The 27,945-nt window shown below is 37.8% G+C and overlaps 1 protein-coding gene across 2 annotated transcripts; it reads left to right on the top strand.

Annotated features, from left to right (window-relative positions):
- The first annotated feature begins 424 nt into the window (after positions 1 to 424).
- Positions 425 to 27,945, top strand: LOC145772179 (uncharacterized). Of its 2 annotated transcripts, XM_082584025.1 has the most exons (5): positions 425 to 1,007; positions 9,607 to 9,753; positions 12,621 to 12,865; positions 19,450 to 19,599; positions 27,546 to 27,945. In XM_082584025.1, exons 1-5 carry the CDS (start codon positions 433 to 435, stop codon positions 27,782 to 27,784), a joined length of 1,356 nt encoding a protein of 451 aa, XP_082440151.1. In that variant the 5' UTR covers positions 425 to 432; the 3' UTR covers positions 27,785 to 27,945. The 2 variants fall into 2 exon arrangements, with proteins under 2 accessions (XP_082440151.1, XP_082440152.1); XM_082584026.1 differs by lacking the exon at positions 19,450 to 19,599.

The raw sequence follows: 27,945 nt of genomic DNA, 5'->3' as shown, positions 1-27,945 counted from the left end.
TTGCCCCGGGTCTCCTTTTTGAAAGACCTCCCGAGACGTGGAAAAATGTGATTTTGTGTTATTATAATCATTTTCTCTCAGCCTTTGAAGTTTCTGCAAAATGTCTCCTTTTTCTTTCAAGGTTAATTTTTATTCACAAGTTGGCGACTGAGCTTAATGTAAAGGCATTAGCAACGGTGTGGGTGACTGTCAAGTTACTTCGTAAATTCTTTTGGCGCCAGGGGCGCAAAAATTTTTTTTGCTCACGGCTCCCCCCGATCTAATTAACGTGCCCCGGGACCCCATTAGTTAAACTCGCCCCTGAATGCAGTATCCCAGTCCGCACTTATCAATCTTCGAATCTATTTTAAAATCAAAAGAAGGTGAAAAAGTGTTACAATTTGAAGGTTTTCATTTTATTGTTTTTATCTTATATCCAGTGTAATCTCTGCGATGACCACATTTGCTGCCATGATAAAGCAGCTAAAGTTTATGCTTCTACTTGGTTTGTGTCGCACAGCGGCAAGCTGTCCTAATGTTGGTACATGTCAGTGCACAGATCGCGGTTACAACTGCTTTCGCGGGGGTATAGATGGAAAGAAGATCGGACTTGATTTATCAAAAGCGGATTACAACTTTACTGGTAACAAAGCGTCGGTTATTGATGACAATGCTTTTCGAAACCTAGCAAATCTTAAGATGTTATGGTTGCGAAGGAATGAAATTGCTGTTGTTAGCGAATCTGCATTTTCCTCAAACGTCGAACTAACGCGATTGGACTTATCTTTCAACTCCATTGAAACACTCCCACCTATGTTGTTCAGTAACACCACAAACTTGCAAGAATTTTATTGCCATGACAACAAACTTACCAGCATCACTCAAAATTTATTCAGTGGATTATCACGTCTCGCCGACGTCAGACTTCACAATAACAACCTGAATCGTATTGATCCAGGGGCGTTTAAGACAAACAAATTGCTCTTTGAATTGTACTTGGAGAATAACTTGCTCGAGACTGCCTATTGGTAAGTAAACAGCCTACCTGTCGCAACTTGTTTGGTATCGTTAGCTCAACTGCACGTTTATGGAACTAGTAGACAGTAGGACATGCGTAACTGCCAATTTTCTAGTTTACTGGGCTTGACTGCCATCCGAACACTTACACAATATTAACAGTGCTTCCACTTTTACAAAGCTGGATTACCACTTGTATTACCACATTTGTTTTCAGATTACCACATTTTTTACTGTGATTTTTTACCCGATCTTAACCGTATTTCGACTTACTTTTACATTGACACAGTGGTTATTTTTACCCACTTGTTGCCATAGTTACTATCAGGTGTTGTCAGAGTTAGGATTAAAGTTAGTAAGGGTTAAGGTAAGACTTAGGAATAAGGTTAGGGTTTTGATCTTTAGCCAGAACTAAAAATGTTTCTAAAATACAAGTTTTTGTTTTCAACAGCTTTAAACTTTTCTCAAATTACGACAGAATTCCTTATCCGGCAACGCTATTATTTGGTTATATTTACATTATATAGTGTAAAATAAGGCCTAAAACAACTACTCAGTTTATTAACAGAACGTCCGAAATAAGAAAGCAAAGTACCAGTAGCTAAGCCAGAAATTTTGAAAAATTACTTTAAATTTGGTGCATTCTTAGAGCATTTTCAACTAAAATGTGGGTATAAATATTCCTGTAAAATGGTGCTGTCTGGTGGCATAGCAAAAGAATAAGATCATGTTTTCTTGGGCATTTTTCGGTAATAAAGCTAAGTCTCTATGTTTTCTTGTTATTAATTACTGGCTGAGATATTTGAATGTTTAGTAGCCTATTCGAAAAACTCGCTCTTTTAATGCAGTTTCGTTTAAAATTAGGCAAACTTTGTTTTAAAGACATAGAGACTGAAAGCATCATTCTCAATAGCGTGACGTCACACGTGTGCCAAAGGGGGGTTGTAACCTCTCCCCCCCCTGGCTACGCCACTGCAAAGTACTGTACTTAACACCGCAGCTAGAATCTGAAAGACCTATTGACTATGAATATGATCACATGGTCACCTTACCTTCAAAGTCAAAAGTCAGGACGCATTCCAAAATCAAACCGAAAACAGCGGAACATGCTAGTCACATGCTATTATAAGTAGTATTTTGCATATCTGTTCGATTTTGGAGGACAACAGTTTTAACGTACTTATTTATTGATAGTATTTTATGTCAAATTTTCAAAATTTATAATTTCCACATCTTGGCAACATTTCCACACAAAATTTCCATATTACCACATTTTTACCACAAAATTTTCATTACCACATTTTTACCACAAGCATGATGAAAATTCCACAATTGTGGTAATTACCACAAAAGTGGAAGCGCTGAATATTAACTAAACCATTATTACAACCATTCGGTGGTCATACCAGGTCAGCGTAGCACATTGCATGGAAGACACGCGGCATAGTGCAGGCTAGTGTTACGTCATAGAAACCAATGCTATGTTTCAGTATCATTTTGTAACTTACTACTTGCGACCATTATGAGCAGACATGGGCAAACTACGGCCCGCGGGCCAAATCTGGCCCGTTGGGTTATTTCATCTGGCCCGCCTGATATTGGCGGAAACGAATGCTTTAACCCTTAGGCGGTTGGGCTCCTGGAGTCTTGCTCAGTTTGGGAGGGGGCTGTCGATTCTTCTTATGCTTTAGGAGTGATATCTCTGTTATTTTTTAAGGCACGGTTTCAAAATTTGGAATTCACTTTGTAAAACTATTCACGCAGAGCATATCCGAAAATTAAAACTATGTAAAATTTAGAACTGCTTATATACGTTGAAATGTTGATGTGACTTATGATGTTTGAAATATTTGGTATTTTTTGATAGAGTAATGAAAAACATGCATTGCAATGTTGTGATTAAATTTTTTTTACATAATCTCAATTTAAATCATTTGATTAACTAGACATGGGCCAAATTAATTGCTTTCATCCAGCTGGTGGAAAAATTTTGAACAATAGAATATGAAATATTTCAGAGGATGTGCTGAGAAATGCCTTATATCTCTCAATTTATAACCTTTATTCGCTCAAAATTTCAGCTCAATAGAGGTGAATAAAAGTTAGGAAAAGTCAAGAAATCTCGTAGTCGCAGCCTCAGTGGTTTTAGAGATACAACTGTTGATACAAAAAAGTTGAATTGACAGCCCCCCCCCAACCTTCAAAGGGTTAACCCAATTCATTACTATTCTGTTCTATTATTACTATTCTATTACTATTACATTACTATCCCTGTTGCCTTAGCAATTGAGGTTTTAGCTTTCTACATATGGAACAGGGATCGTTTCAGAACAAGACTAGGTCAGAAAGCGAGGCAGACTCCGACTCAGCTCAGCAGCAGCCTAGAGCAGTTATACAACAACTAAAAGTTCCCGCGCTTTTCAAAGTAAGCAGCAAAATTTCTCTCTCCAGGCCCAAATCAAAAAATGGACTCATAAAAAAAATTAAGGCCTGGAGAAAAGCTAATTCTAGAAAAAACAAGAAGAAAATTGATTGTAGTCAAATCAACACCAAAATTATCAAAATCAACCAGGAAGTTGCAGAGATAATTAAACTTGAAAACACCTTCAGTTAGGCTAACTAACAAGTCAGCAGTCATTGTTTGTTTTGCATTTACGAAGATAAATCACTGCTGCCAGTGAAATCACCAAGTTTAGAAGACAAAGCATTAAAGCAAAGTAAGTTAAAAGGACTCAGTTTGACATTCTTTACATTTTCTCAATCGAGCCATTATTTTTCACCCAACCGTAAGTAGGCCTAACCTTCAACCCAACCAAGACCAATTTCAGCACAAGCTCAACCATCAACACCAAAGAAGTTCATTTATTGGAAACAAATCAAATTTCAGAAGAAAAGAAAAAATATCAAATCTGGACAGTTAATTATTGTACGTTACCACTCCATTTTTTGTTTAATTTTAGTTTGTTATTCTATTAATTTGTATTTCTGCACAATTTTGAAGTAATCAGCTAGGTCAAGACTGCCGAATATTTTTTTTCTAAGTTTCATACTTTGTAACGTAATAATAATATTTTTGAAATCTTTACCTATTCCAACATTGATCGATATCTTAAACCGACTAAATTAGGCTACGTCTACGTAATCCTCGCCAGTCTTAATTCTCTTTTTGAGCTGCATATTTTTAATCAGGTATCATTTTAACTCAATTCATTTGATTCTATATCACTGCTTGACGAAATTTTGCCCTGAGTTACCTTTCATCAACTAAAATAAGTATCGTAATTTAATTTAGTTCCTAGTTTCAAATTTAAATTATTACTTGTAGTGCCTAGTCAATCTCCAAAATCCTTGCTAAATTAAATATTTCATAACTCAATAATAGTGTTTTGTTTATTTTCCAAAGTATTTCTCGCATGCTCACACCACTTAAACCAGACTTGTTATTTGTTCTTTTTCGGTGCTTGTTGGTCACCGTCCTATTTCGTCACACATAAGTGGATTCTTTGATTATCCTGACTACAAGTTATAAATGCAGGTGTTGGTTTTTCTTTTTATCTGTTTTGTTGCGAAGTCATTTTGTAACCTTTCGTGTCCTACGTTATTGGTTGTGTATTCATCTGTTGGTCATACTTTGTTTGTTGCAATGTCTGCGGATTGTAAAAATTTGTATTCAAAAAACTCCTTCTCGTTAACTAACAATATTAATAGGAACCAGCTATCGATTTTACATGTAAACATGAGAAGCCTAGTTGGCAACTTTGAAAAATTAGAATCACTACTTGTCGAAATGCAAGAAGCACCGGACCTTATTGCTGTGTCAGAAACCTGGCTGAATGAAAATCGATTGCAATTTGTTGGTTTGCAAGGCTATAATTTTGTCCACTTTAATAACAAACGAACTGATGCTAAAATACAAGCAGGTGGTGTCGGGCTATACGTAAGCAGTTCAATAAAGTATAATCAAATTAATAATTTAAGTCTAAACTTACAGGAATGTGAAGATCTCTGGGTGGATATTACTTTATCAAACAATAGACAATGCACAGTTGGTGTAGTATACAGGCACCCCCAAAATAAGCTAATTGAGTTTCAAAACAAATTCTGTGAGTGCATTGATTCGTTAAACAATTTCAAAAAGGAATATTACATATGTGGTGATTTCAATATTGATATGCTAGCCAAGACAAAAAATGTTGCTGTAAAAAATTATTGTGATGCATTTCTCTCTTTAGGCTGCAATTAATTAGTACAATCCCCAACCCGCGTAACTTCCACAAGTTCAACTTTAATCGATCATGTATACAGCAATGACCAAACTAATAAAATTCAATGCCATGTTCTTATACATGATGTTTCTGATCACTTTCCGATTGTAGTTGTGATAAACTCTATAAAACCAAAACAAAAAAAATATACACAAAAATAAGGAATATGAAAAACTTTGTTGCTGATGAATTCGTTTGTGACCTGGAAAATAGCTTGACCAACCAATACACAGAAAGGAATGATTCAGTTCATAGCAAATTCAATCATTTCATCGGCACTTTTAATGAAACTTTAAACAAGCATGCACCTTTACGATTGTTGTCTCGAAGAGAAAGAAAACTCAAGACCAAACCATGGCTAACAAAAGGAATTTTGAACTCCATCAAAACTAAAAACAGACTATATCACTTAAAAATAAAAGACCCAACAAACACTTCTGCACAAGCAACATACAAAAAGTACAGAAATGTACTTACTCATACCAAAGAGCAAGCAAAAAGAATGCATTACAGTTTTCTTATTACGCAAAGCAAGCACAACACTGGAAAAATATGGAAAACCATAAATGACATCATCAGGTACAAACATAAGCACACAGCTCACATACCAGAAGAAATAATTAGCAGGGGCAATGAAAAAATATCTGACCCTGCACAAATAAGTAACTGTTTTAATGATTATTTCACAGAAATTGGTCCTTCCATGGCATCTAAAATCCCTCTGCCGTCTCCTGGCTCATTACTGAAATTGCAAAGTGTTCCATTCTCCTTTTTCCTAAAACCTGTCAATCAAAAAGAAGTATTAAAACATCTTAATAATCATTTTGTCTCTAAAAGTACAGGACACGATGGAATACCTATAAAATTTGTCAAACTATCCTCACCAATAATCGCCCCTTTCCTCACCAACTTATTCAATGAGTGTATCGATAAAGGTGTATATCCTGATGTACTAAAGGTAGCTCAAGTTACCCCAATCTTCAAAAATGGTTCCAGGAAAAATTGTTCCCACTACAGGCCCATATCGCTATTGTCCCCTTTCACCAAAATATTCGAAAAATGCCTGTATGAACAAATGTACAATTATCTAACAAAAAAATACCTGATCACACCACATCAGTATAGATTTAGACCACAATATTCCACTTCGTTAGCTTTGTCAAACGTTTGTGATAACATCTTAACTAACCTAGATAATAAAAATACAACTTGCTCTGTGTTTCTTGATTTAGTTAAAGCCATCGACACAGTTGATCACACTATTCTCATACAGAAACTGCAAACATATGGTTTTCGAGGCCTTCCATTACAATTGTTAAAAAGCTATATCAGCAATCGTCTACAGCACACGGTCGTCAATGGAATCTCTTCAAACTCAAGACAGGTTACCTGCGGTGTGCCCCAAGGATCGACATTGGGACCCCTTCTTTTCTTACTTTATATAAACGACTTACCAAATTCAACAAACATGAATGTTAAACTATTTGCTGACGACACCAATCTTACCATGAGCGACAAATGTGAAATAAAATTGCAGAACAATGTGAATGCCGAAATGCAAAAAGTTTACAACTGGTTGAAGCTTAATAGATTATCGTTAAATTTCTCAAAAACTGAATACATGCTAAAAACAAATAAAAAACACATAAAAAATTTTAACATTAGCATTGGTAACACAAGCATTCAACAAAAAGACCAAATAAAATACCTTGGCGTTTACATAGATAACAAGTTAACATGGAAATATCACATAGATAAAATTTGTGGAAAAGTAGCAAAAAGTTCATGGGCGTTGCTTAAACTCAGAAATTATGTCAACACAGACACTTTAAAAGATGTGTATCACGCTTTGATTTACTGTCATTTGCAATATTGTATTTCAAGTTGGGGAAAGGCCTGTGACAGTGCACTGGATCCATTAATAAAATTACAAAAAAAGGTTATAAGAATAATTACGAAACAAAATTACTATGCTCACACTAATTTTTTATTTTTCAAAATGAACATCTTGAAACTAAAAGACATACATAACATTGAAATAAAAAAACATATGTACAAAGTTCATATGAATCAGTATCCGTCTACGTATTGTGATTTATTTACAAATGCTTCATCTATTCATCAGCATAACACAAGATATCAAACAAGCAACAACTATTTTATAAATAGATCTAACACAGAATTTGGCAAAAAGTCCATGCAGGTATTGGGACCAATGCTCTGGTCAGAGGTTCTAAGTAGGCTAAAAAACTTATCATTTCATTGTTTCAAAACAGAGATCAAAAGGTTAATTTTACAAAGCTACAGTGCATCGTAAATGATATGTTATGGAAACCAACTTGTCAGTTTCTTCGGAAACTTGATTATTCTCTGCTTGCTTCATGGAATTTTGTGTTTAGGCCTACGTTATCATCAATATGTTTTTTTTTTTGTTTTTTTTTTTTGTGCGTATGTTGTTGTTGAAGCGCGGGAACGTTTCAACGTTTTATTTTTTCTTTTGTAAGCTTATTTTAAATGGCAAAATCGTAATTTCCGTAGGGTGGCAATTGACTAGTAGACCGTATGGTCGTCTCGTTGTCTCCCTGTCGGTATGGAACTTGTGTAACTTTTGTGTTGTGTATATTGCATATTTCAAACATGTACCTATGTTCCTGTTACTGACAAATAAAACATTGATTGATTGATTGATTGATTGATTGATTGAGTTAGCTACAGTTATTGAAATTAGGTTATGTAGGGTCTATGGTTCATTGTTATGTTACAACTAAGCATTGTTACTTCACAATGTAGATTTTAACAACTGTTTCAGCCTGATGCTGCGAGTTTCCTGTGGTAATAGAAAATTGCACTAGCTTTGGGAACATAGTTCCCTGGTCATCTGCTATGAAGAATGGTGTTGAAGTCGGATCTGGCGCCATTGCCCCCCGCACAACTGCCCTTACACAATTGCCCCCGGACAGTTTCTTCCATCGAAAAGTGCGGTAAAGTTTTTTCTTAATTAGTGCTGTCGGTTTGATTCTTATTTCCGACGGAAAGATATACAGGGTGTTTCAAAAAATTTGACATCATTTGAGACTTAAATATCTCAAAAAGTATGTACTCCAAACCAATTAAACCTGACAGGTACAAGGGTAATCATGTGAAATATCATGTCAAATTATCAAACAAACATTGTGCCTGTTCACTTTACCACTTGTGTGAAAAGTGGCCTCATCACTGAAAACCAGTTTTTCATAAAACTGGTCTTCTTCGTCCAAACCTGCTTTCCATCCGGCCCTTTTTTTCCAAATCGTTGCACAAATGCATGCTGCACAGTCTTATTCAACTGTGTCCTAGCATTGGCTACTCCAATCCAATACACAAAATGCTTTTGCTGCGCTATTATATGGCATTTCTACATCCAAAAAGAAAAACGCCTGAAAATTAAATGATAAAATTTTATGTTGTGTCTGTACATACTTTTAAAATTTGAGATCGTATAAACGATAAAGGGCAAAGTTACAAGTCTGTACACTTGTACAGTGTACAAGTGTACAATGATGTCAATTTTTTTGAAACACCCTTTATAAACATCGCCACTAGAAATGTAAATTATGAGCGATTCCCCTTGAAAAGTCAAGTACATTGCGATTTTCATAGTCTTCTACAATGGTTGCAATGCGAGCTGTTCGGGGGGGGGGGCAATTTTCCAGGGGGCAATTTTTTGGGGGGGCAATTGTCCGGGAAGCAATTGTCCGGGGGGAAATTGTTCGGAGGTGCAATTGTCCGAGGGTGCAATTGTACGGGAGGCAGTTGTCCGGGGGTGCAATTGTACGGTAGGCAATTGTCCGGATACCGTTGAAGTCAGTGAGTCGTTGTTTAATGCGGCTCTTTTGTTTGGCTTGAGGCTGCTGGCTGTTGAATTTCTGTGTTGTTAGGCCTTATGGCTGTGAAACTTTGTTGAATCAATTGATAAATAGATTAGGCCTAGTTGACGTAGTTCTTCCCTTTCGGCACGGTTGTTAATTTTTGGATTTGTCTGCTTATGAAAATGGCCTTTTTGAAGCGTAATTGTACGGCGTCGTTTTCTCTGGCAGTGATTGTAAATTCAAAGTCTGCGAGGCACTGTTGTTCATGATCAAAGACCGAACTTTTATCTGAGCTAAGGTGTTCTTTGAGGCGGGAGTGGAATGGGCGGATTGTGCTGCCTATGTAGCTTTCCCTGCATTTCTTGCATATGATCTTGTAAACACATGATAACATTGATAACAAAAAATATATAAACACTGATAACTGAAAATTACGCAGCACAACGGGTCAAGTATTAATAAGAAATAGTAATTCGAGATGTTATTAATTCTTCCAGGACGTGGATCAAACATTTCAACCATTCCAATCGGTATGAGTTGTATATGGACGGCAACCCGTGGTCGTGTGATTGCCGGATGATCCAGTTTCATGATGGATTGGTTAGTCATAAATGGATAAGGAACATCAACGGAAGAGATAGAAGGTGGTTTGTAAATTAAACCTACTGCATTCCTGCACCATAGGCAGAATTGACCAATCAGAAAGCAGTAAGCCATTCACACTTTTCTCAAAAAAAGGAAATATCTCCATAGGATTTTTTTCTTCTGACAATGAGTGACATTTGTGTTTAAAGAAAGTAGCCAAGTTGAAAGTGGGTAGGCTAATAGGGTGGGTCGATTTTCACACAAAATAGTCGCATTGTAGCATAAATCGCTATTTAGGTGAGGCTTGCCATACTAAATAAAGTGTTAAAATTTCAATGTGATGGTGTGCTCCTAACCACTTACCCCAGGTGGTATGAAAAAATACAATTTTCTACTTCACGGTAAATTATATTCAATAGGTAGGCTACAGTGAAAACAAAACACAATTGAAATTTAATGAGTTAAAACCACACCTGGATGTTAAACTAAACAACACAGTCTTTCTTTGATTCAAATATAGGCTGCTGCTTTCTTGCATCTAAGATAGAATGACTCATAGAGTCCCTTTTCTCCTTTCCGACAGTTTTGAGGCTGACCTCAGCGACTACACGAGTCATTCTTTCAATGGCTGGAGTCTGTGGTGTGTATGACGATTTTACAGGGACTGAATTTATTGCATCCCAAAGTTCATCCTCACTCTTAGATAGGAAGCCGCAGATAGTATTGCCACCGCCCGCAGTTTGGGCACCAATGATCTAGCACAGGGGTCACCAAACTTTTTTTCTTTGAGGGCCGGATTGCTGCAAGATTAACAGCTGCGGGCCGGATGCAAATTGCGAATAGGTATAAAACTATTTAGAATCTCCCTTGACTTAAATTGAACACAATAAATAACAAAGTCAGCGGTGGAATAGCAAAGTTGTGATGAAAATCGAAAGGTTTCTGGAAAAGTTGTCCCCTGCTGTGATCCACTACACACTACAGGGCATCGTGCTCTTGAAAAAACATTACATCTTTCTAAATTTGGCCTAGGCTGTTCCCATTTGTGGTGGCCTAATGATAAAAACAGAACACCAACATGTAGGCTGCCTGGTGGAAAAATGTACAAATTCAACATACAACAAAGAACTATAAGAACGAACAATTTTAACAAAGAAGTCTCTATTACACAAAAAGGCAAAGACGGTTGCTAATGCCAAGGGAAGCACATGTACAGAATTGTGGTGCAGCTGTAATTTTCGCAGCACGTGGCGGGCCGGATGAAATCAGTTCGCGGCCTGGTTCCGGCCCACGGGCCGTAGTTTGGTGACTCCTGATCTAGCAAATCGAAATCGCTTTTTACTTATTTAAGATTTAACTGACTCGCGTGAAAATAGATGTGTTTGTACTATATTGCATTCAAACCAACATGATAATTTTTCATATTGTGTTTTTGCGATTTACTTCAAAAAGAAGATTGTAATCACGTAACCAAGCAAACCACAAATTTAAATTTGCCAGTTGCAACTGCAAGTCGTCAAAAACAATAGCACGGGAATCCTTTTCAGTTGAATCCACCAATCTTGTGTAGTTGAAGATTTCCGTAGGAGCGACATAAACGCAGCCCACACATTTACACGACAGTCAAATCATCAACATCACCTAACACATGTCACTTGATAGGCTTATTGTAACATTGTGCTTATAAACCATCAACATCACCTAACACATGTCACTTGATAGGCTTATTGTAACATTGTGCTTATTTAATAATACAAAAAATGGCATTTTTTTCTTAGTTTCAACACATAAAAATTGTTAGACTCCGAAATGTAACGATGAAAACCTTTGTGGAGCATAATGCAGAATTTATAACGACAATTCAATCAGAAAAATAATAGTAAAGATGCGTGAAACTAAACTCATAGCTACAAGGCAGATAATTTAAATAGCTTAGCCTACTGCAAAGTGCGAACTGTATAGTTTACAGTAGTCTATTCGAAACGCAACAACGTTTTTAATAAAAAGAGATTTAAAAGGCACTTCATGCGACCCCCTGAAAAGGCTGATCGAGAAGGCACGCTTAGCTCAGGCTCGAGAAGGCTGCTCGAGAAGGCTTGGGTTAGGGTTAGGGTTAGGCTCGAGAAGGCTGCTTAGCTCAGGGAAGCAGCTTTTCTGAATCTTTACTTCGATTTTTTTTTTAATTTGCTAGTTCTCGCTTCAATAATTCTTCAACCAGTCAACTTTGAGTGACGTTGTCAACATGCATATTTTTTAAGTTTATGTTAACTGGGCTTTTGCGCTCAATCATGCACCAATGGAGAATGATCTTATCCTTCTCTTGCGAATGTCGAGCTGAGGAACAGACTGCAGACCACATCATCAACGATTGTAAGCTAAAGATTTCAAGCCAATCGTAACATCGGAACATCGTAAATCTGGGGTGGGAAAAAGATAGACCCTCTTCTCTAGAGGCCCATACGACAAAAAAAAGAACCCGATATTTAATTGTAGGCCTAAACGCTTTAAGATTCAAGAAAGTGAAGGGGGGTATCAATGTTTTACTTCTTTTAAAAGGAGTTTGCACTGTGTTCAAGTAGTAAAATATGCAATATGTTTAACCTTCTCAACAAGGTGCCTGGCAAATTAGCTTTGAGTAAACTGCAACAATGTTAAATATGTTAAAGAAGCTTCCAGATTTGCACGTAGGGTAGAATGATCTAGAAATACGTCACATAATAAAGATTTCGCAATCAGAGGTTACTACAGGACAATGACCGATAATAACATATCGCATAAGAATTCCACAATCAAGACAGCACGTTTGGTCAAGATACAAAGCAGCCCGTCGCGAGACCTTGCACATTGATTGTGACGGTGGCAAAGTGTTGTTCAAAGCTCTTGAATGTATGCATAGAACAAAGCAGGCTATGTTACTTTTTTTCAGATTTTCGATCCCATCGTGCTCAAATCTCCCAGGTCATCCGAAGCTAAACACTGTCGACAACAGCAAGCTAATTTGCCAGGCACCAAACGTTACGTCACTAAGCGATTGTGGAACTACCGGTACTTGTCACATTGTATGCGACGAAGCATCACCAGTGATGTTGGAATGCAAAGGTGAAGGTGTTCCAACTCCAAAGGCCCAAATTACAGACTCCTCTGGAACCAACAGAACTGATCTTAAAACAGGTAAACCATAACAATTATAATGTGTGTTTTTATATGGCACTACATTGATTGCAGATATGCGTTGCTGGAAGGACGTCACGAAGCAAAGACCGCGTGGCCGAGTACATTATTTACAGTAAGTAGGCTAAATTCAGAGTCAATTTGTGAATTGTAATTTTTAATTCAGATTGAAGCTGTTGTTAGGATGTTATCCCATGGTGGAGTGACCACCAAACCAAATTGTAATAGTGTCCCATAGTGATGAAACTACCAAAACAATGGTAGCTAACTGGTATCCAATGGTGAAGTGACCATCAAAACAAAAGTAGCAAACTAGTAACTGCAGTGGTATCCAATGATGGTGTGACCACTAAAATAATGGTAGCCAATAGATAATTTGGCCATTCTACACGTGTCAAATCATTCGGAACATTAGAAGGGACTCTAAACCTGGATAATTGGATATGTCGACATTTACGGCATACCTCCAGAGATGGAGATTGAAGCTCAGCGAAATCAAAACAGTGACGACAGCCTTCCACTTAAACAACCGGGAAGCGATGTGTGAGCTCAAGATCAACACCGATGGAAAAAAAACTGTCCTTCTGCCCAAACTCTAAATATCTAGGGGTGGTCCTGGACAGGTCGCTCACTTACCGTCAACATTTGGAGTCACCATTGCGCTCCAGCAGAATACTGGGCACCTGTCTGGAGCCGCAGTGCTCCGGCCATCAAATTGACATTGCCATAACGACACTTTGCGTGTCGTGACTGGATGCCCGCGACCTACGCCTTCGGAAAATCTTCCGGTCCTTGCAGGCATCCAACCAGCCGAGCTTCGTGGCGAAGAAGCCATCCTGTCTCTTTCTCGCCTCGCTACGAACCCCAACCACTTGCTCCACTCAAGTCTCTACGAGTGTGTGAGCGAGTAGCTGAGCAATCCCAGCGATTGAAGTCGAGACACTCATTTGTACGTGCCGCACAACTCCTGATGAAAACCGCTGAAGACCAATCCATCAATGTGGCTACCTGGGTGGACCACCAGTGGAGCTCGGAGTGGAAGAAGAACTCCTCAACACTTCAAAGTTTCATCTGAGGCACCGGCCTTCACCCAACCGGAATGCATTTGCCAAAGAAGGCCTGGGTGCGGCTCAACCGCCTGCGTAGTGGCGTCGGAGTATTCCGCTCCAACATACACAAATGGAGGATGGCTCTATCCGTGATCTGTGACTGTGGCAAGGAGGAACAAACCGCAGACCACACCATCTGTAACTGCGCCATCTACCATGCGCCAAATGGTCTGCGTGGTTTGCGTGAACTGGATGACGAATCAATTAAATGGCTGCTCGACACCTGCCCAAACATCTAGTCTAAACCGAGTCGCCGCCACTGCCCAAGGGTGGTAAAAGGCAAAGCCTCTCGACTCCTGGAGTGGCGAAGAAGGTTCAAACGAAGAAGAAGAAGATCTGGTCCAACTGCCTTTCCTCGTTTTATTTTCTGCAAGGCATTTGTTATCTCCTCCTCCTTAACTCCAGTCACATCTTTATCCACTGCCGGGTATATTATTGTCACGTATGTTTTCTTGGGTTCTTGACATTCATCAATTTCTGCTAGTACTCTCTCTCCATCTTTTTAGAATTTCTGCATCACTTATCAGTATCTGTCCGTTCTTATCCCTCACCATCTTTGCTTGGTAGACATCTTGGAAGTCTTTCTTCTTTTTTTGGCCATTCAAGTTAGCCTACTTTCAACTGTCCGTTTTTATTTTCCTGTTTTTTGTAGAGGTCTTTATATACCACACTCATTGCTTTCGCTACCGCCCGCTTTGCTTCTTTGTCAGCAGTCTTGTACGCCAAGATAGCTAGTTCACATCTGTTCAGATCTCTTCCTTTTCTTAATGGCATTCTGCACCTCCTCATTCCATCACCATGTAGCTTTTTTCTTTCCTAGTTTGCCTGATTCATTCATAGCTTGTCACGCCAGTGTCGGAGCCAGAAAAGAGCATTGTTTGTGACAGGTTTTATTGCTTTGCCACTGCCTCATTTGCTAGGACATAGCAGTCTTGTACTCTTTGCTGTTCACTTCTCCTGAACATAATGTAGTCGACTTGTAAGTTTTTCCTCCACTACTGTACGTCGAAAGTTGGGTAAATCTTTTGCAAAAGTATGTGCTGGTCACTGCCATGTCATTTGCCAGCGTGAAATCTGTTATAGGCTACGTCCACCTTCTTCGTCCCTTAATTGGTCTAATACCGTACTTCTCCTAGGATCTCCTTGTCTGGGCTCAGTTTTCATACGTGGCTTTTAAAATCTTCTATTATCCACACATATTCGTGATTAGGGATTTTCACCATGGGTTGCTGGTCTCCTAATAAGGAGCCAAAGTACAATTTGTACATCTGTTTGCTATCTGAAGCGGTCATTTGTTGTTTGCTATCTGAAGCGGTCATTTGTTGTTTGCTATCTGAAGCGGTCATTTGTTGTTTGCTATCTGAAGCGGTCATTTGTTGTTTGCTATCTGAAGCGGTCATTTGTTGTTTGCTATCTGAAGCGGTCATTTGTTGTTTGCTATCTGAAGCGGTCATTTGTTGTTTGCTATCTGAAGCGGTCATTTGTTGTTTGCTATCTGAAGCGGTCATTTGTTGTTTGCTATCTGAAGCGGTCATTTGTTGTTTGCTATCTGAAGTGGTCATTTGTTGTTTGCTTCTGGTCGAAAAACTGCCACAACTATAACTCAACAGACCAAGTCAGTAATGAAGCATAACAAAGGCGGAATAACATTGGATCAAAATATGACACAAATAAATATATTGAACAGTAGGCCTATGAGTTAGTATAATGCTGATTAAAATCCGCCTTTAACAAGCATTGCGAAAACCAAACAATTTATTTTGATTACTCTGCTGCAGTGCTAAATATAGCCTACTTGCTCAAACATCATGCACACTCAGCTTTGAAGCACTAGCTTACCAACTTCTGGCTTTAACTGCTCAATATACCACTTAGTTAGCAAAAACTTTGGAAAAGATCCTCCCTGTACTGTTTTTGTCAATGATATCAGTCAGGCATAAATAAAATGCTTCATGAACTAATTCACTATTGAATTAGGCTACATCGCTCTGTGCAATCTGCTTATATAAAGATAGGCCTACATCATAACATTAAAAATTTAAAACGCCAATATCTCGTAAACCTGATTTGCTAGAGTAAAAACAAAGACATTTTCCAAATCAGCATAAAAAACCCTTCAAGAATCACCTAATCGGATCTCAGTTTGAATTTTCTGTTGACCGAGGAAATTTACGAGAGTAGCCTACAATAGGTTGCAGCTGTTATAGCCCAATAAGACGAGTCTTCTCTGCGGTCACCGAACCCGGCAGCCATGATCAGTGGCTCCGAGAGGGGGGAGAAGTCGGGCCAGTTTCCCCCTAGCAAAACATTGTAAAGAAAAAACGAGTAGTTTTTTGTTTTTGCACTTTTGAGGGGGGCCCATTTTTAGTACTAAAGTAAAAATGTAGGCCTACCGACTAAATAATCAACAAATTCTTAAATGAAGTGCGTAGTTCCAAGTATTTCTCAATCATTGTAAATGTTACTTTCGATGCTTCTCATCAAGAACAAATCATTTTCGTGTTAAGGTAGGCGATGTTGAACAGCTTCAAGACGTAAAATCTGAAGCTGAAATGATTTCTGTATCACTGAACGGTTTCGATTGTATTGATAGCTTCAACTTGAAAACTGGCGCTGTTTTAGCTAAGCGGGAACTATTTTTGCTTGACAACTGAACCTTAACCTCAAAGTCTGCGTTGGCCAGGCATAGGATGTTGTAACTTTATCTCCTCCGCCTGAAGCAGATTGCGCATCAACATGAGTTATTTGCTTCCAAAAGTGGCGATTTTGAGCCAGCTTGCTCAGTGTCGCCAAGTTGAGTCCGGTCCATGATTGGATGTTGTCTTGCCATCGTTTTGGTTGTCTGCTAGGTTTTATTTTTCCTTCTACTTTTCCTTCTGTGCAAACTTTGCTGATTCCGAATTGTGATGTTTTAGTGTGGCCGAACAGTTTTAAAACTTTTGATTTTATTATTGCTGCAATTGGATGTAGTTTTGTCATAGTTAGAAGATCTTCTATTTTCGTGTGGTCAAGTAGCCTTTTGTTGGTCATGCTTCTCATGATGTGATTCTGGAATGTAGTGAGTTTTTTCTTTATTTGAGTTTTTTGTTTATGGATGTTGTTGCTTAAATCTAGTTGGAATTCATAATGTTGCCTACAGACAGCGTTGTTCAAATGTCTTATCATTTTTGGAGTAGGCCCTAATTGATTTATCTGTAAGCTTGTGGCATCTTTAAAGTTATAGCCCAGTCAGAGGAAATTTCTAAAAAATCTAAAGAAAGCTGTCCTATCATCTTGCAAAGAAAATTGACTTTGAGAATGTAATCAAGGCGTGATGCAGTCAAACCCAATGCTTTACATCACCCTTTTGCAATTGGAGCTCTAAAAAGTAAAAACGTTTCTTAAATGCATCAAGTTGGAACCAACAATAGCTTGATCGGAAGCTGAGTCAATGCTAAAGTAGCCTACAACTAGCGGTTTTAAATTTGTGACTGCTTTGCATTATGTGGATTACGGTCCTAAACAAGATTCACTGATGAATTTAATGAAATTAAATGAAGATGTAATCTAAGTAAGAGAAAGCTGAGAAGAGTAGGCTACTACTCGCAAGCTAAAGTTGCAGTGGCAATTATAAATTTAAAAGAAAATGACTTTGTTTTCCTGAGGACAGAACGCTTTTATAACTCCACTTAATTTGCTGAATCATTCGAAGGAAATGTATTCTACCGTACATTGCAAAGGATTCGATAGTTATTGAAATTGACAAATGTATCAACAAACTTAAACATAATATCGTCGATGAGTTTGAAGTTTCATGAAAATTTCATCGTATGTCTGTTGTGCAGTTGCGGGCATGTGAGACAAATTTAAACCATTTGTAAGCTACGACAATGACATTTTTCAAGACATTTTGGATGAGTTGGTACTTTGGACAGAAAGCCACACAGCAAACTTCAGCTGCAAACCAGAACAAACCACTCTATAATCTCTACACAAGGAATCAGTGATTGCAACTTTCGAAAGGCTTTTCTAAATAGTTTTGTTATGATTTTTTTTGTGTTCTGGTAGCTACCTCCAACGGTTGCGCTTTGAGAACGTGGTTTTAGCAATTACTGAAATTTGTAAAGAATTGTTTGTGCTCCAGTAGGCCTATGACTCAAAACCGGTTGACAAGCCTAACTTTAAAAGCCTAACTATACTCGTACATGTTGTGCATCAATTCAGACGTCGCAAAATTTTATCATTTGATGCTGTGATCCTTAACTTCGCATTGCAAAAAGTCCAGAAAGGGTGGAATTAAATCAGGGATGTCCAAAGTCGGGCCCGCGGGCCAACTCGGGCCCACGAGACGTTTTTGTATGGCCCGCGCCTGTTGTTGTACAATGTGTTATTTTTGGCCTGCAGACATACAAAAATCATATAAATTCAACTTGCAGTTTTCAAAAAAATTATTGTGGCTGTTGGCCCTCGAACACTTATTATTGGTCACAGCGGTAAACCATAATCTCTTCGTGGGAAAATTGTAACATAAGATTCCCAAATCCGTTCGTCTGTATGTATCGACCGAAAAAGAAACACTCCTTGAAACGTCTATTCAATAAGTGTATTCCTGTAAAATTAGCCCGCGGCTATCGAAATCGAGATGCAACGCCGTACACCTCTAAAAACTGTCACTACGATACAGATTACTTGGATAAAAGACGGAACCTTTGTCCAGCTAGCAAGCACTAAGCCAACAGTTAAATGTGCGGCCAACTTTCAAACAATCATTTTACGAATGACCAGAATAGATGGCAATATCTCAAACTCACATATGCAGTACTGTGACGCAATAATGAAAGACAATTATGAAGTCATTCAAACAGGTGTTTAAAGCTGATGTAATATTTCCTGTTTAAACAGGTTTCAAACTGAAACAGGCCCAAACAGGTTCGACACAAGTCTTATGAACGATGGTGCAATTTTGGCACATTTTCTAGCAACTTCCATGACGTAATATTCAGTAGACTTGATCGGTTTTTTATATGACATTTGATTAGGTGAACCATTGTCTGGAACAATTATCAAATCTGGCTCGCGTAGGAAAAAGTTTGGACACTCCTGAATTAAATGCTTGGTTGAACTATTTTCGCTGCCTGTAGGCCTATTGTGTGTTTACAAAGCTTTCTAAACAAAATAGTTTGCCTCAAGAGTATTTTTGCTGCAAGTGTAATCCAGTGATTATACATTGATGATTTTTACATTGAACGAAGTTCTTTTCATGCTGAGGAAACTAGGCTGATTTCAACTTAACACGAACATGCAATGCAATATTTGCTAAAAAAGATTATGGGGCCCATTTTTCGTGTTGTTTCCCGACCAGTGCTGACTTCTCTCGGAGGCCCTGGCCATGATGTCTCTTTATTTGTCACTAGCAACACGTCCTCTCATCTAAAACGTTCACTGAAGATTTGCTCTAAATGTTTGTTATAACTTCCTTTATTTTATCGATCTTAGGTAAAGTAGTTCTTCGTTTCAATTCTGTCACCACACATGACGCCGGGAAATATTATTGCGTCATAACTGGTTACAGTAGCAAAGGAGTACAAGTCAACAAGACGTCAACACTCGAGGTTTTTGTGAAGCCTACATCATCGTCTTTGGAAGGTATGCATCAGCTGCAAGGTTGTCACGCGTTATAACCAGTGCTGTGTCAAGAAGGATAAGGATGACAAAGGGGGGCCCACAGATAATAGACTTTTACGTTTCGGTAACAAAGTCTTTACTGCTTTAAACTTTCATTCTGATAGGAGTGTAGTTCAGTCAATGTTTTTTCGTCAATTGTTTGGTGCAAATCGAGTCACGTACACTAAACTACTGGTTTGAATGAAGCCGTTAGTAATGTTAGCAAACACTGATGGTACAAAGTTAGTAGTTAAGCTTTGGTATGTATATTCTTTGCTATAGTATTTTTTTTGATCGATGGTGTTAGGGGTGTGGTTGTCAGTCAATGTTATTTCAGTCAATAATCTTTCTGCTCTTCAGTCAATGTTTGTGGTTAGATACAATGTTAGTAGCCTAGTTAGTTTTAGCCTTTTCGTTGCTCACAGTTTTCAGCTAGTAAGCTCAACTGGGGCCAGTGAAAAATTTAAGTGGGCACCTGGGCTTCGTGACGCGACAATTTATCGAAAGACAATTTATCGAAAGACAGTTTATCGAACGACTTTTATCGAAACGACAGTTAATCGAACCGACTGTTTATCGAAACGACAGTAAATCGAACCGACTGTTTATCGAAACGACAGTTCATCGACCGACTTTTATCGAAACGACAGTTAATGGAACTGACTGTTTATCGAAACGACAGTTAATCAACCGACTTTTATCGAAACGACAGTTAATCGACCGACTTTTATCGAAACGACAGTTTATCGACCGACTTTTATCGAAACGACAGTTTATCGGACGACGAATCTCCCGAAACAATTTTTATCTAGGGTTAGGGTTAGTCGTACAATTAATTTTCGTTCGATGAACAGTCGTTTCGATAAACAGTCGTTTCGATAAACAGTCGTTTCGATAAACAGTCATTTCAATTAACCGTCGTTTGATTAATTGTCGTTCGATAAACTGTCGTTTCGATTCACTGTCTTTCGATCAATAGTCGTTCGATAAACTGTCGTTCGATACCTAAACTGTCGTAGTAACCCTGGACTTGTGGGTAAACCATGTGGGTTATTTATGGGCCACAAATGTATTGTCACAAGTCTATTTTTTCATGTTAGTTTAATTAATTGCCACAAAACGAGCCTCATCTCTTAATTTCAACTTCTTATTATGTATTTTCTTTAAGTTTGAAAAAGAAAGCAGAAAATATGAGCACTAATGTGGGCTGAATCTGGGTAGCCAGGTTGTAAAATTATCCAAACATGGGTGGTAAATGGGTTGCCTAATATTAAAAAAAATGTTTTACAAAAAAAAAAAAAAAATTATTGGCTGTTTAATAACAACTTTGTCAGTGTTATTCTTATAGCTTACTGTCAGTAATTATTGCAAAGGTTAACATGATATCTCATGTGGGTTTGGTTTGGCGCAGCTCATTTGCACAACAACATTATACAAAATTTAGGCAGAGTTGAATTTCCAAATTAGTTCAGAAGATTAGTAATTTAAATTAACGCATAATTTTATATAATGGCAACATAGGTATTTTAACGCATTGTCTTCTTTCACCTTTCCTTCAACTAAGTTACAAAGAAAGGTTGCTAACCTTTAAACTCGAAGTTTTTTGGCGAGAGGTTCAGTGGAGCTCCTCATCTGTCTGTGATCAAGATTACAAAGGACATCAACTTGACACCGCTCAGAAGCGTTTTTTTCAAACTACGTTGCCCAGTTGGGTAGGAATTTGAGCCCAGAAACATTTTTTTACACTTTGCAGGTCTACATTTTTCCATATAAGATGGTAATTATTACCTGACTCATCATTGGTGCGTACGCTCCGGGAGCCGTCTACACACCCGCGAACAAATTTAACTGGGTTTCGAGCAACCCAGTTCGAGCCCAACATATTTCCCGTTTGGTACCGATGGGTCCCATTCGTCATCACTGTCTGGGTTCTGTCTAGTAGGCTATTTCTTATAGTCTTTATGATCAGTAGTGTCAGGGGTGTGGTTGTTAGTCAATGTTTTTCCAGTCAATTGTTTTTAGCTCTTCAGTCAATGTTTGTAGTTCAGTACAACGTTAGTAGTTAGTTTTAGGATGCACTTTCTTTAGCCTACTATTCTCTAGTATCGTTTTCGTTTTGTGGAGTTAGAAGTATGGTTAGGTCTTTAATAAGTTGTAGTAAATTAATAAGTTGTTTGAATGAAACAGTTGTATGTGTTAGTGGTGTTAGCAAGCACAGATGGTACAGAGTTGGTAAGCGGAATCAGTAGCCTGGTGCTAATCGCTGTGCCCATGCAGTATAGGGCAGTCAGGTTGGTGTACTTGTACAATGTACATGAATTTGCAATAGAGTGGTTTAATTAAACCAACTAAACCTATCAGGCAAAACATAAAAACCACTTGGTAAATGTGTTAAAATGTTCTTTTGTTGAAGCTAATTTTTACTGCACCCCTAAAATGTTTTACTTTATTACGCCTACGTATTAAAAAATGATAAGTTAGTAAAAATTCGAATAATTGTGCTTTTAGGGAAAAAATCGTTTTCATATAAAGCTAACTATATTAAAATTATCTTAATTTGTCAATTGTTATCCGATAAAAAAACATAAGTCAATTTAATGAGCATGCCAAATATTCACAATAGCCTATATTAGCTTCTACTGTGTGATATAAGCTCTGAGTTGAATGACCCCAATGTTTATGACCATTGCTAGTATTTTTTGATTAAAAATCTTTCATGTTTTTGGCTTTCATTCCGAGCAAAGGACGTGTAGCTATGACATAGTAGACCTGTGTTTGCTATCACTTAGCCTAGCCTATATTTGTGTTGTTTTCAAAACTGGTTAAAAAGTCTATGAAGTGAATCATTTTTCCATATTGATGCAGTGAAAATACACACTATGTATTATGCTGCGAGTGCGTTGTGGTAATAACGATATGTACTAGCTTTCGGAACACAGTTTCCTAGTCATGTGCTATGACGAATAGAGGGTCGTTTTTGACTTTCTCGAAATTCAAAAACGGCTACTCATAAAAAGTGGCACATGCATAAAAAAGTTACGTGTGCAAAATTTCGTCAGTGTGGGGGTGCATCTTCTGCCCCCGCAGAGAGGTCAAACTTTCAATTTTTTTTTTAAAAAGGGGGAAATTTCACTTTCTGTTTTAACATAATTTTTTTTATAATTTTTCTTCTGGCCAGTTATAAATTGTAAGTGGGATGTACCCAAAACTTTCCTGTGTAAAGGTATGTTCGAAGCTGCCCCTGCATCGACATCGCAGGTTTACTGCCCCTGCATCGACGACCAAAATGCTGAATTTTCACCAATTTGAGATGCAATTTTATCATTGCTCAATAAACAAACTTGTCGCAAAAGAGCGAGATGGTGTTAACGCAGTACGCTCATTTATCTTTTGTCCAAACTCTTTCATTGCCCATATGTTTTATCATAGTTACAAATCAAAATTGAATGACCTTTTGAAGTCTAGAGGTGGGCTTAAATTTCAGCAAAATTTGAAGCAAATGAAAGAATCTGCAAATCAAAAATTATTTGATATCGGTTGTTGAAAGTGTTTCAATTTTCAGCAATGTACTTGCCCGCAGGAAAATCGTGTCCCTGTTACGGAACAACATTTCTTTCTTGATCAAAAAACAACCCGCATAATGGTGATTGATAAACTTGATAAATCGGCCACAAAATCTAATTTTACACGTTTTCAGAGGAGAGTCGCAAGATCCGAACAATTCCGTTCTTCACGTGTGAAGACCCAGGAGCAGGCACAAGTAGCGCTTTGGTAGAAACACCTTTAACTTTTTATTCAAGGCGCTGTGGAGATTATGATTATCAGCCCAGTTTTGCCTCGGAAAAACCCAGAAACAGTAAAGCTACATCTAGTTTAGTGTAGTAAAGCTACAAAAACGACCCACCCTAATGACGAATGGTGTTGAAGTCAGTGTGTCGTTGTTTTATGCGGTTCTTTTGACAGATGTGTAGCTAAAAATTGTAGAAACTTATTTATGACGAAAAACGTATAGCTTGAGCAAGAAAAGACGAATTATTAATTTTAAAATTGAAAGGAGATTTGTTGAAGGAAAGCCACAAGAAAAAACCTGTTATACTTAATAACTGTAGGTGAGCCTTTTATCCTAATGAGAACTTGTAAAAGATGCTTTAGTTTACGCCATTGAATAATATACTCAATTTACTCGATCTACATTCTACAGGAAAGCAAATGGCTAACAACTATCAAGGCTAAAATCAATATAAAACAATGGTCATACCTTCTGTTGAGAAGACCTTGTCATCCTCTTACTTTTTACTCCAATATATTGCTTTCCACTTCAGATGTTGGCCTATTACTACCTACTAGTGTATTTGATTATTTATTTAGCAAAGCAGTTTTCCAAAAGATAGGCCAAGAATGGCAGATGGGCTACTGAGATCCTTAGAAATGAGACAGATGAAGCTGTTGGGCCTCATCATAAGATAAGCTGAACTCGAAGATTTGTCTAAGTGGTAAAATACTGTGGGCTACTCGGAAAACGGCCAAGAGGAAAGTAAACAGTTATATTTCTGCACAAGTTTCGACTATACTTTAAACATCCTGTTAAACTGTGGTAGGGTGCTCGAGATCTATTTAATCAGAACATATTATTTGTAAGCCTACTTCGCGAGCTGTGTCAGTTATGATATTTGCAGCGAGAGAGAAGGAAAGATGAATTATTTATGACGTGATAGTCGTTTGATTTTTGCCGTAGGATTAAAACCTGTGTAGGTAATCTATCGTTGTTGAATGTTTTATATATATATATTTTTTTTAGTACTGCAAGAATTAACAGCAATAATGCGCCAATTGTATAGTTAATAAAATTGTTCCGCTGCATACCCATTCCTATTCTATAAGCTAAGCAATACCACTACAATCAATAGCTCGCACAAGGTAATTTAAAATTCAAATTTGTTTTTATGGTCGTGTCCAGAAGCGACATGCACAGAACAACAATCTTATCCTCACTCGGGACACCAAATATGACACCCACATGTCGCCTAGAGTGCACATATGAGAATTGTATAGTTCCGATTAGCATAATTTACTTAAGTTGACTTATTCGGGGTTTGAGATCTTATTCAAATTGTTCGTGAGTCCTGATTATTGCCCTGGCTTAAATTTTCTGGACAAGACTACAACACATGTTATATTATACATTGATTGTATTAATCTGATGAAACAATCTGGCACATTAGGACCAGCCATATAAACATGTGCCGATGCTTGCCGCGCATCTGAGCTGGTCTAGATAAAAACCCAATCTAAACCCAACTGAAACCGACTAAATCTCCACTAACTTCTGGCAAGCAAACACCTGCTTATATATCTGGTCCAGCCAATGAAATGCTTGAATAGGTGCACATAGACACTTCATTGATCAATCAAATAAATGCAACTACGAAAATTTATATAATTTATCACTCTGCACTTAAGTAATTTAATCTGACGCAGATGTGACATCCTTCGAGTGATTTATGAGTGGGTTCGATATCTTTACAAAAGTTCCGACATATAAAGAATGTAACAATTTACACACCTAATTTACACACAATATTCTTAATTGCGAAACTCCGATAGGTGATCTGGGGATAAAACAATAATTATTTGTGCAGTCTTCTGGCCACGCTTCGCACGCATTTCCAATTCATCAATAGGCTCGTATTTTCATGAAACTACTACTTGGTTAAGAAACACTAAAATACTTTGATATAATGAATCACGTAGGCTATAGTCTTTGCCAAACAACAATCCATCAAATTGTGATGTGGCTGATAATACGAGGTTGTTACAGTTTCACCGTTTATACTCAATACCACAATAAAATTATTCCTGTTTTCGTCTTTTATTTTAAAAATAGAAGGGTGGCCCATTAGTCCTTCCCTGTCCATTGATAAAACATCTCCCTGTAGTTGTCGAAACCCTTGCAGAATATGACTTTGATTAAATTTTACATTTTAAGCTCCAATTAACACTACAAAAAGTGGTTAATACCAAGCAAAAAATCCAAGTAGAGCGAATTATTTCACAAGTATTCGCCATTTTGGAATCTTTATATTTTTTAATATTTGTTTGTTGCCGTCACAGAATCAGACTTGGACAACTAGATAATTCTAGTTGTCTAATTCGATGAATTGGAGCAAATATTGGTAATTCTAATTCTAAACTAATTTAATAAAAACATGTTTACTCTAATTCAAGTTACAATTTTGGTAGTAAGGTTACTTTCTTCAACCATAAACAGATGAAACCAAGCAACCACACGACATTTAACATCATAAATTAGAGTGAACATAAACTATAAACTACGAACGTTTTCGGCCATACTCAAGTTAGCCCTTCTCAAGTAACGAAATAACTGATTTTACATCTACATTTAAAATAAATAACTGATCTACACAATGAATTGAAAAACGAAACGCACAAGAATGAAACTGCAAAGCAGAGGAGACAGGCACATCACATGGCGGTTAATTACGCGAGGCAAAAAGCGCATCATACAACAAATTAAGAAAAAACGTTTAGGAGATAGGAAGCGCCTGCGGCAAACAATTGCGTATTGATGCGAGGATTGCAGGATTTTAAGAGCAAAGCCTCGTGGATTTTCGTATCAAAATAAATGTTCCACCGAATTTGATACGAAAATCCACGAGGCTTTGCTCATAAAATCCTGCAATCCTCGCCTCAATACGCAGTTGTTTGCCGCAGGCGCTTCCTATCTCCTAAACGTTTTTTCCTAATTAGTTGTATGATGCGGTTTCTTGCCTCTCGTAATTACACGCCATGTGATGTGCCTTTCTCCTAATTCAAGTTGTAATCCAATCTCCCGTTGTGCAAAAAATTCTAGTTAGTCCAGCAGTGTTTTTCAGCAAATGAGAGGAAACTGCGCTCATCAACTTTATGTAAGTAAAATCCAATAAAACGATCAAGATCAAAGTGTCATTCCATCGCTTAAGCAGTGACAGTGGCGTGGCCAGAAAAAAAATTTGGGGGGCCAAATATTTGATGAATTGAAGAGAACGACAAAGTGTTTGATTTAAGACATCGCCACCTGATGTGCAGTGGCGTATCCTGGTGGGTTGAGCAAGGGAAGCAATAAAGCTGGTGGGGGGTTAGAGCGTGCCGAAGGCACGCGTAATCTAGGGGGTCCGGGGGCATGCTCCCCCGGAAATTTTTTGCAAAATAACACTCAAATAATGGATTATAGCGATTTCTGGAAACACCTTTGAGGGTAATATTTGTATGAAATTTATTAGCAGATAAACAGCTATTAACTTAATTATTAAAGGTAGCTGTTACACACGAATGAGCAAAAAATGCGGCTAAAATTAGAGAACACAAAAAACTCAGCTACACAAAAACTACACAAAAACCCAACAGAGTAAGCGATTCTGAAATTGCTTCCACAGATTAGTTAAAAGAAGCGTAAATCGCGTAAACTTTGCGCGATTTACAATTTGCAAAATTTATTGGTGTCTTTCTCTGTGTCTAAAACAAGTCCTGGGGGGTGTTAATAGCCAGATGTCTCGGAAAACGATATAAATTTATGCAAATTATATTATATTTTTAACAAAGGGTTCAACTTCGGAATCCAAACTTTGAAAATTTGGTGGGGGGCCATGGTCCCTTTCACCCCCCCTGGCTACGCCTATGAGCAGTGAAGTCGTTAAAAACTCGATTAATTCATCAATTCACCTACATTACAATGCCTGTTGGGACAACTGCGTCCAACTAATTCTAATCTAGTTTAAATTCTACTCTAATTTGTGAAAAGTTGGGTAGCTCTAATTATAATTTTAGTCTAATGTGTAAAAACCTGAATAGCTCTACACCGTAATTTAAAAAATTCTAGTTGTCGAAGTCTGCACAGAATACGTCATCTGATCGTCAATCTTGTGGTGCAGGTCTCGCAGTTGGAATCTGCTTCGTTTTAGTCGTCCTGGTCGGTGCCATTGCCTTCTATCGGTATCGATACAAACGACGAGAAGGCTACGGGTCTCTCAATGATGAAGTTGATGTACATTATGATGTCACCGATGATCAAAACATCAAAAACGATGATGACGTGGACAAAGATGGTTACGTGGATCATCTATTGCCAGCTGATTATGTTGGCGAAGGAGACAAAGAAGTCCTTGTGTAGCCAAACGTTTCATTACATTTTTCCTCATGTCAATTAACAGTTTGCGGTCAGTATTACATACCCTGTTATAACCTATTCTTTGAAACTGCGATGTTCGAGTATTTCAAGACAATTATATTTTGGCGGTGCTCGTCCACTCAGCAAGAACCGATTCCATGATT

This window comes from Aplidium turbinatum, chromosome 6, assembly GCF_918807975.1.
Source record: "Aplidium turbinatum chromosome 6, kaAplTurb1.1, whole genome shotgun sequence".
NCBI lineage: Eukaryota > Metazoa > Chordata > Ascidiacea > Aplousobranchia > Polyclinidae > Aplidium > Aplidium turbinatum.
Note: the sequence above shows the minus strand (reverse complement) of the source record. Positions and strands in the feature narration are given on the sequence as shown.

What these genes read in the sequence shown, in the direction of transcription:
- LOC145772179 (XM_082584025.1), top strand. Translation starts at nt 433, where the DNA reads ATGACCACATTTGCTGCCATGATAAAGCAGCTAAAGTTTATGCTTCTA. An exon ending in ATCAACGGAAGAGATAGAAG is followed by an intron (nt 9,754 to 12,620) that starts GTGGTTTGTAAA and finishes ACTTTTTTTCAG; the next exon opens with ATTTTCGATCCCATCGTGCT. An exon ending in CAGAACTGATCTTAAAACAG is followed by an intron (nt 12,866 to 19,449) that starts GTAAACCATAAC and finishes TATCGATCTTAG; the next exon opens with GTAAAGTAGTTCTTCGTTTC.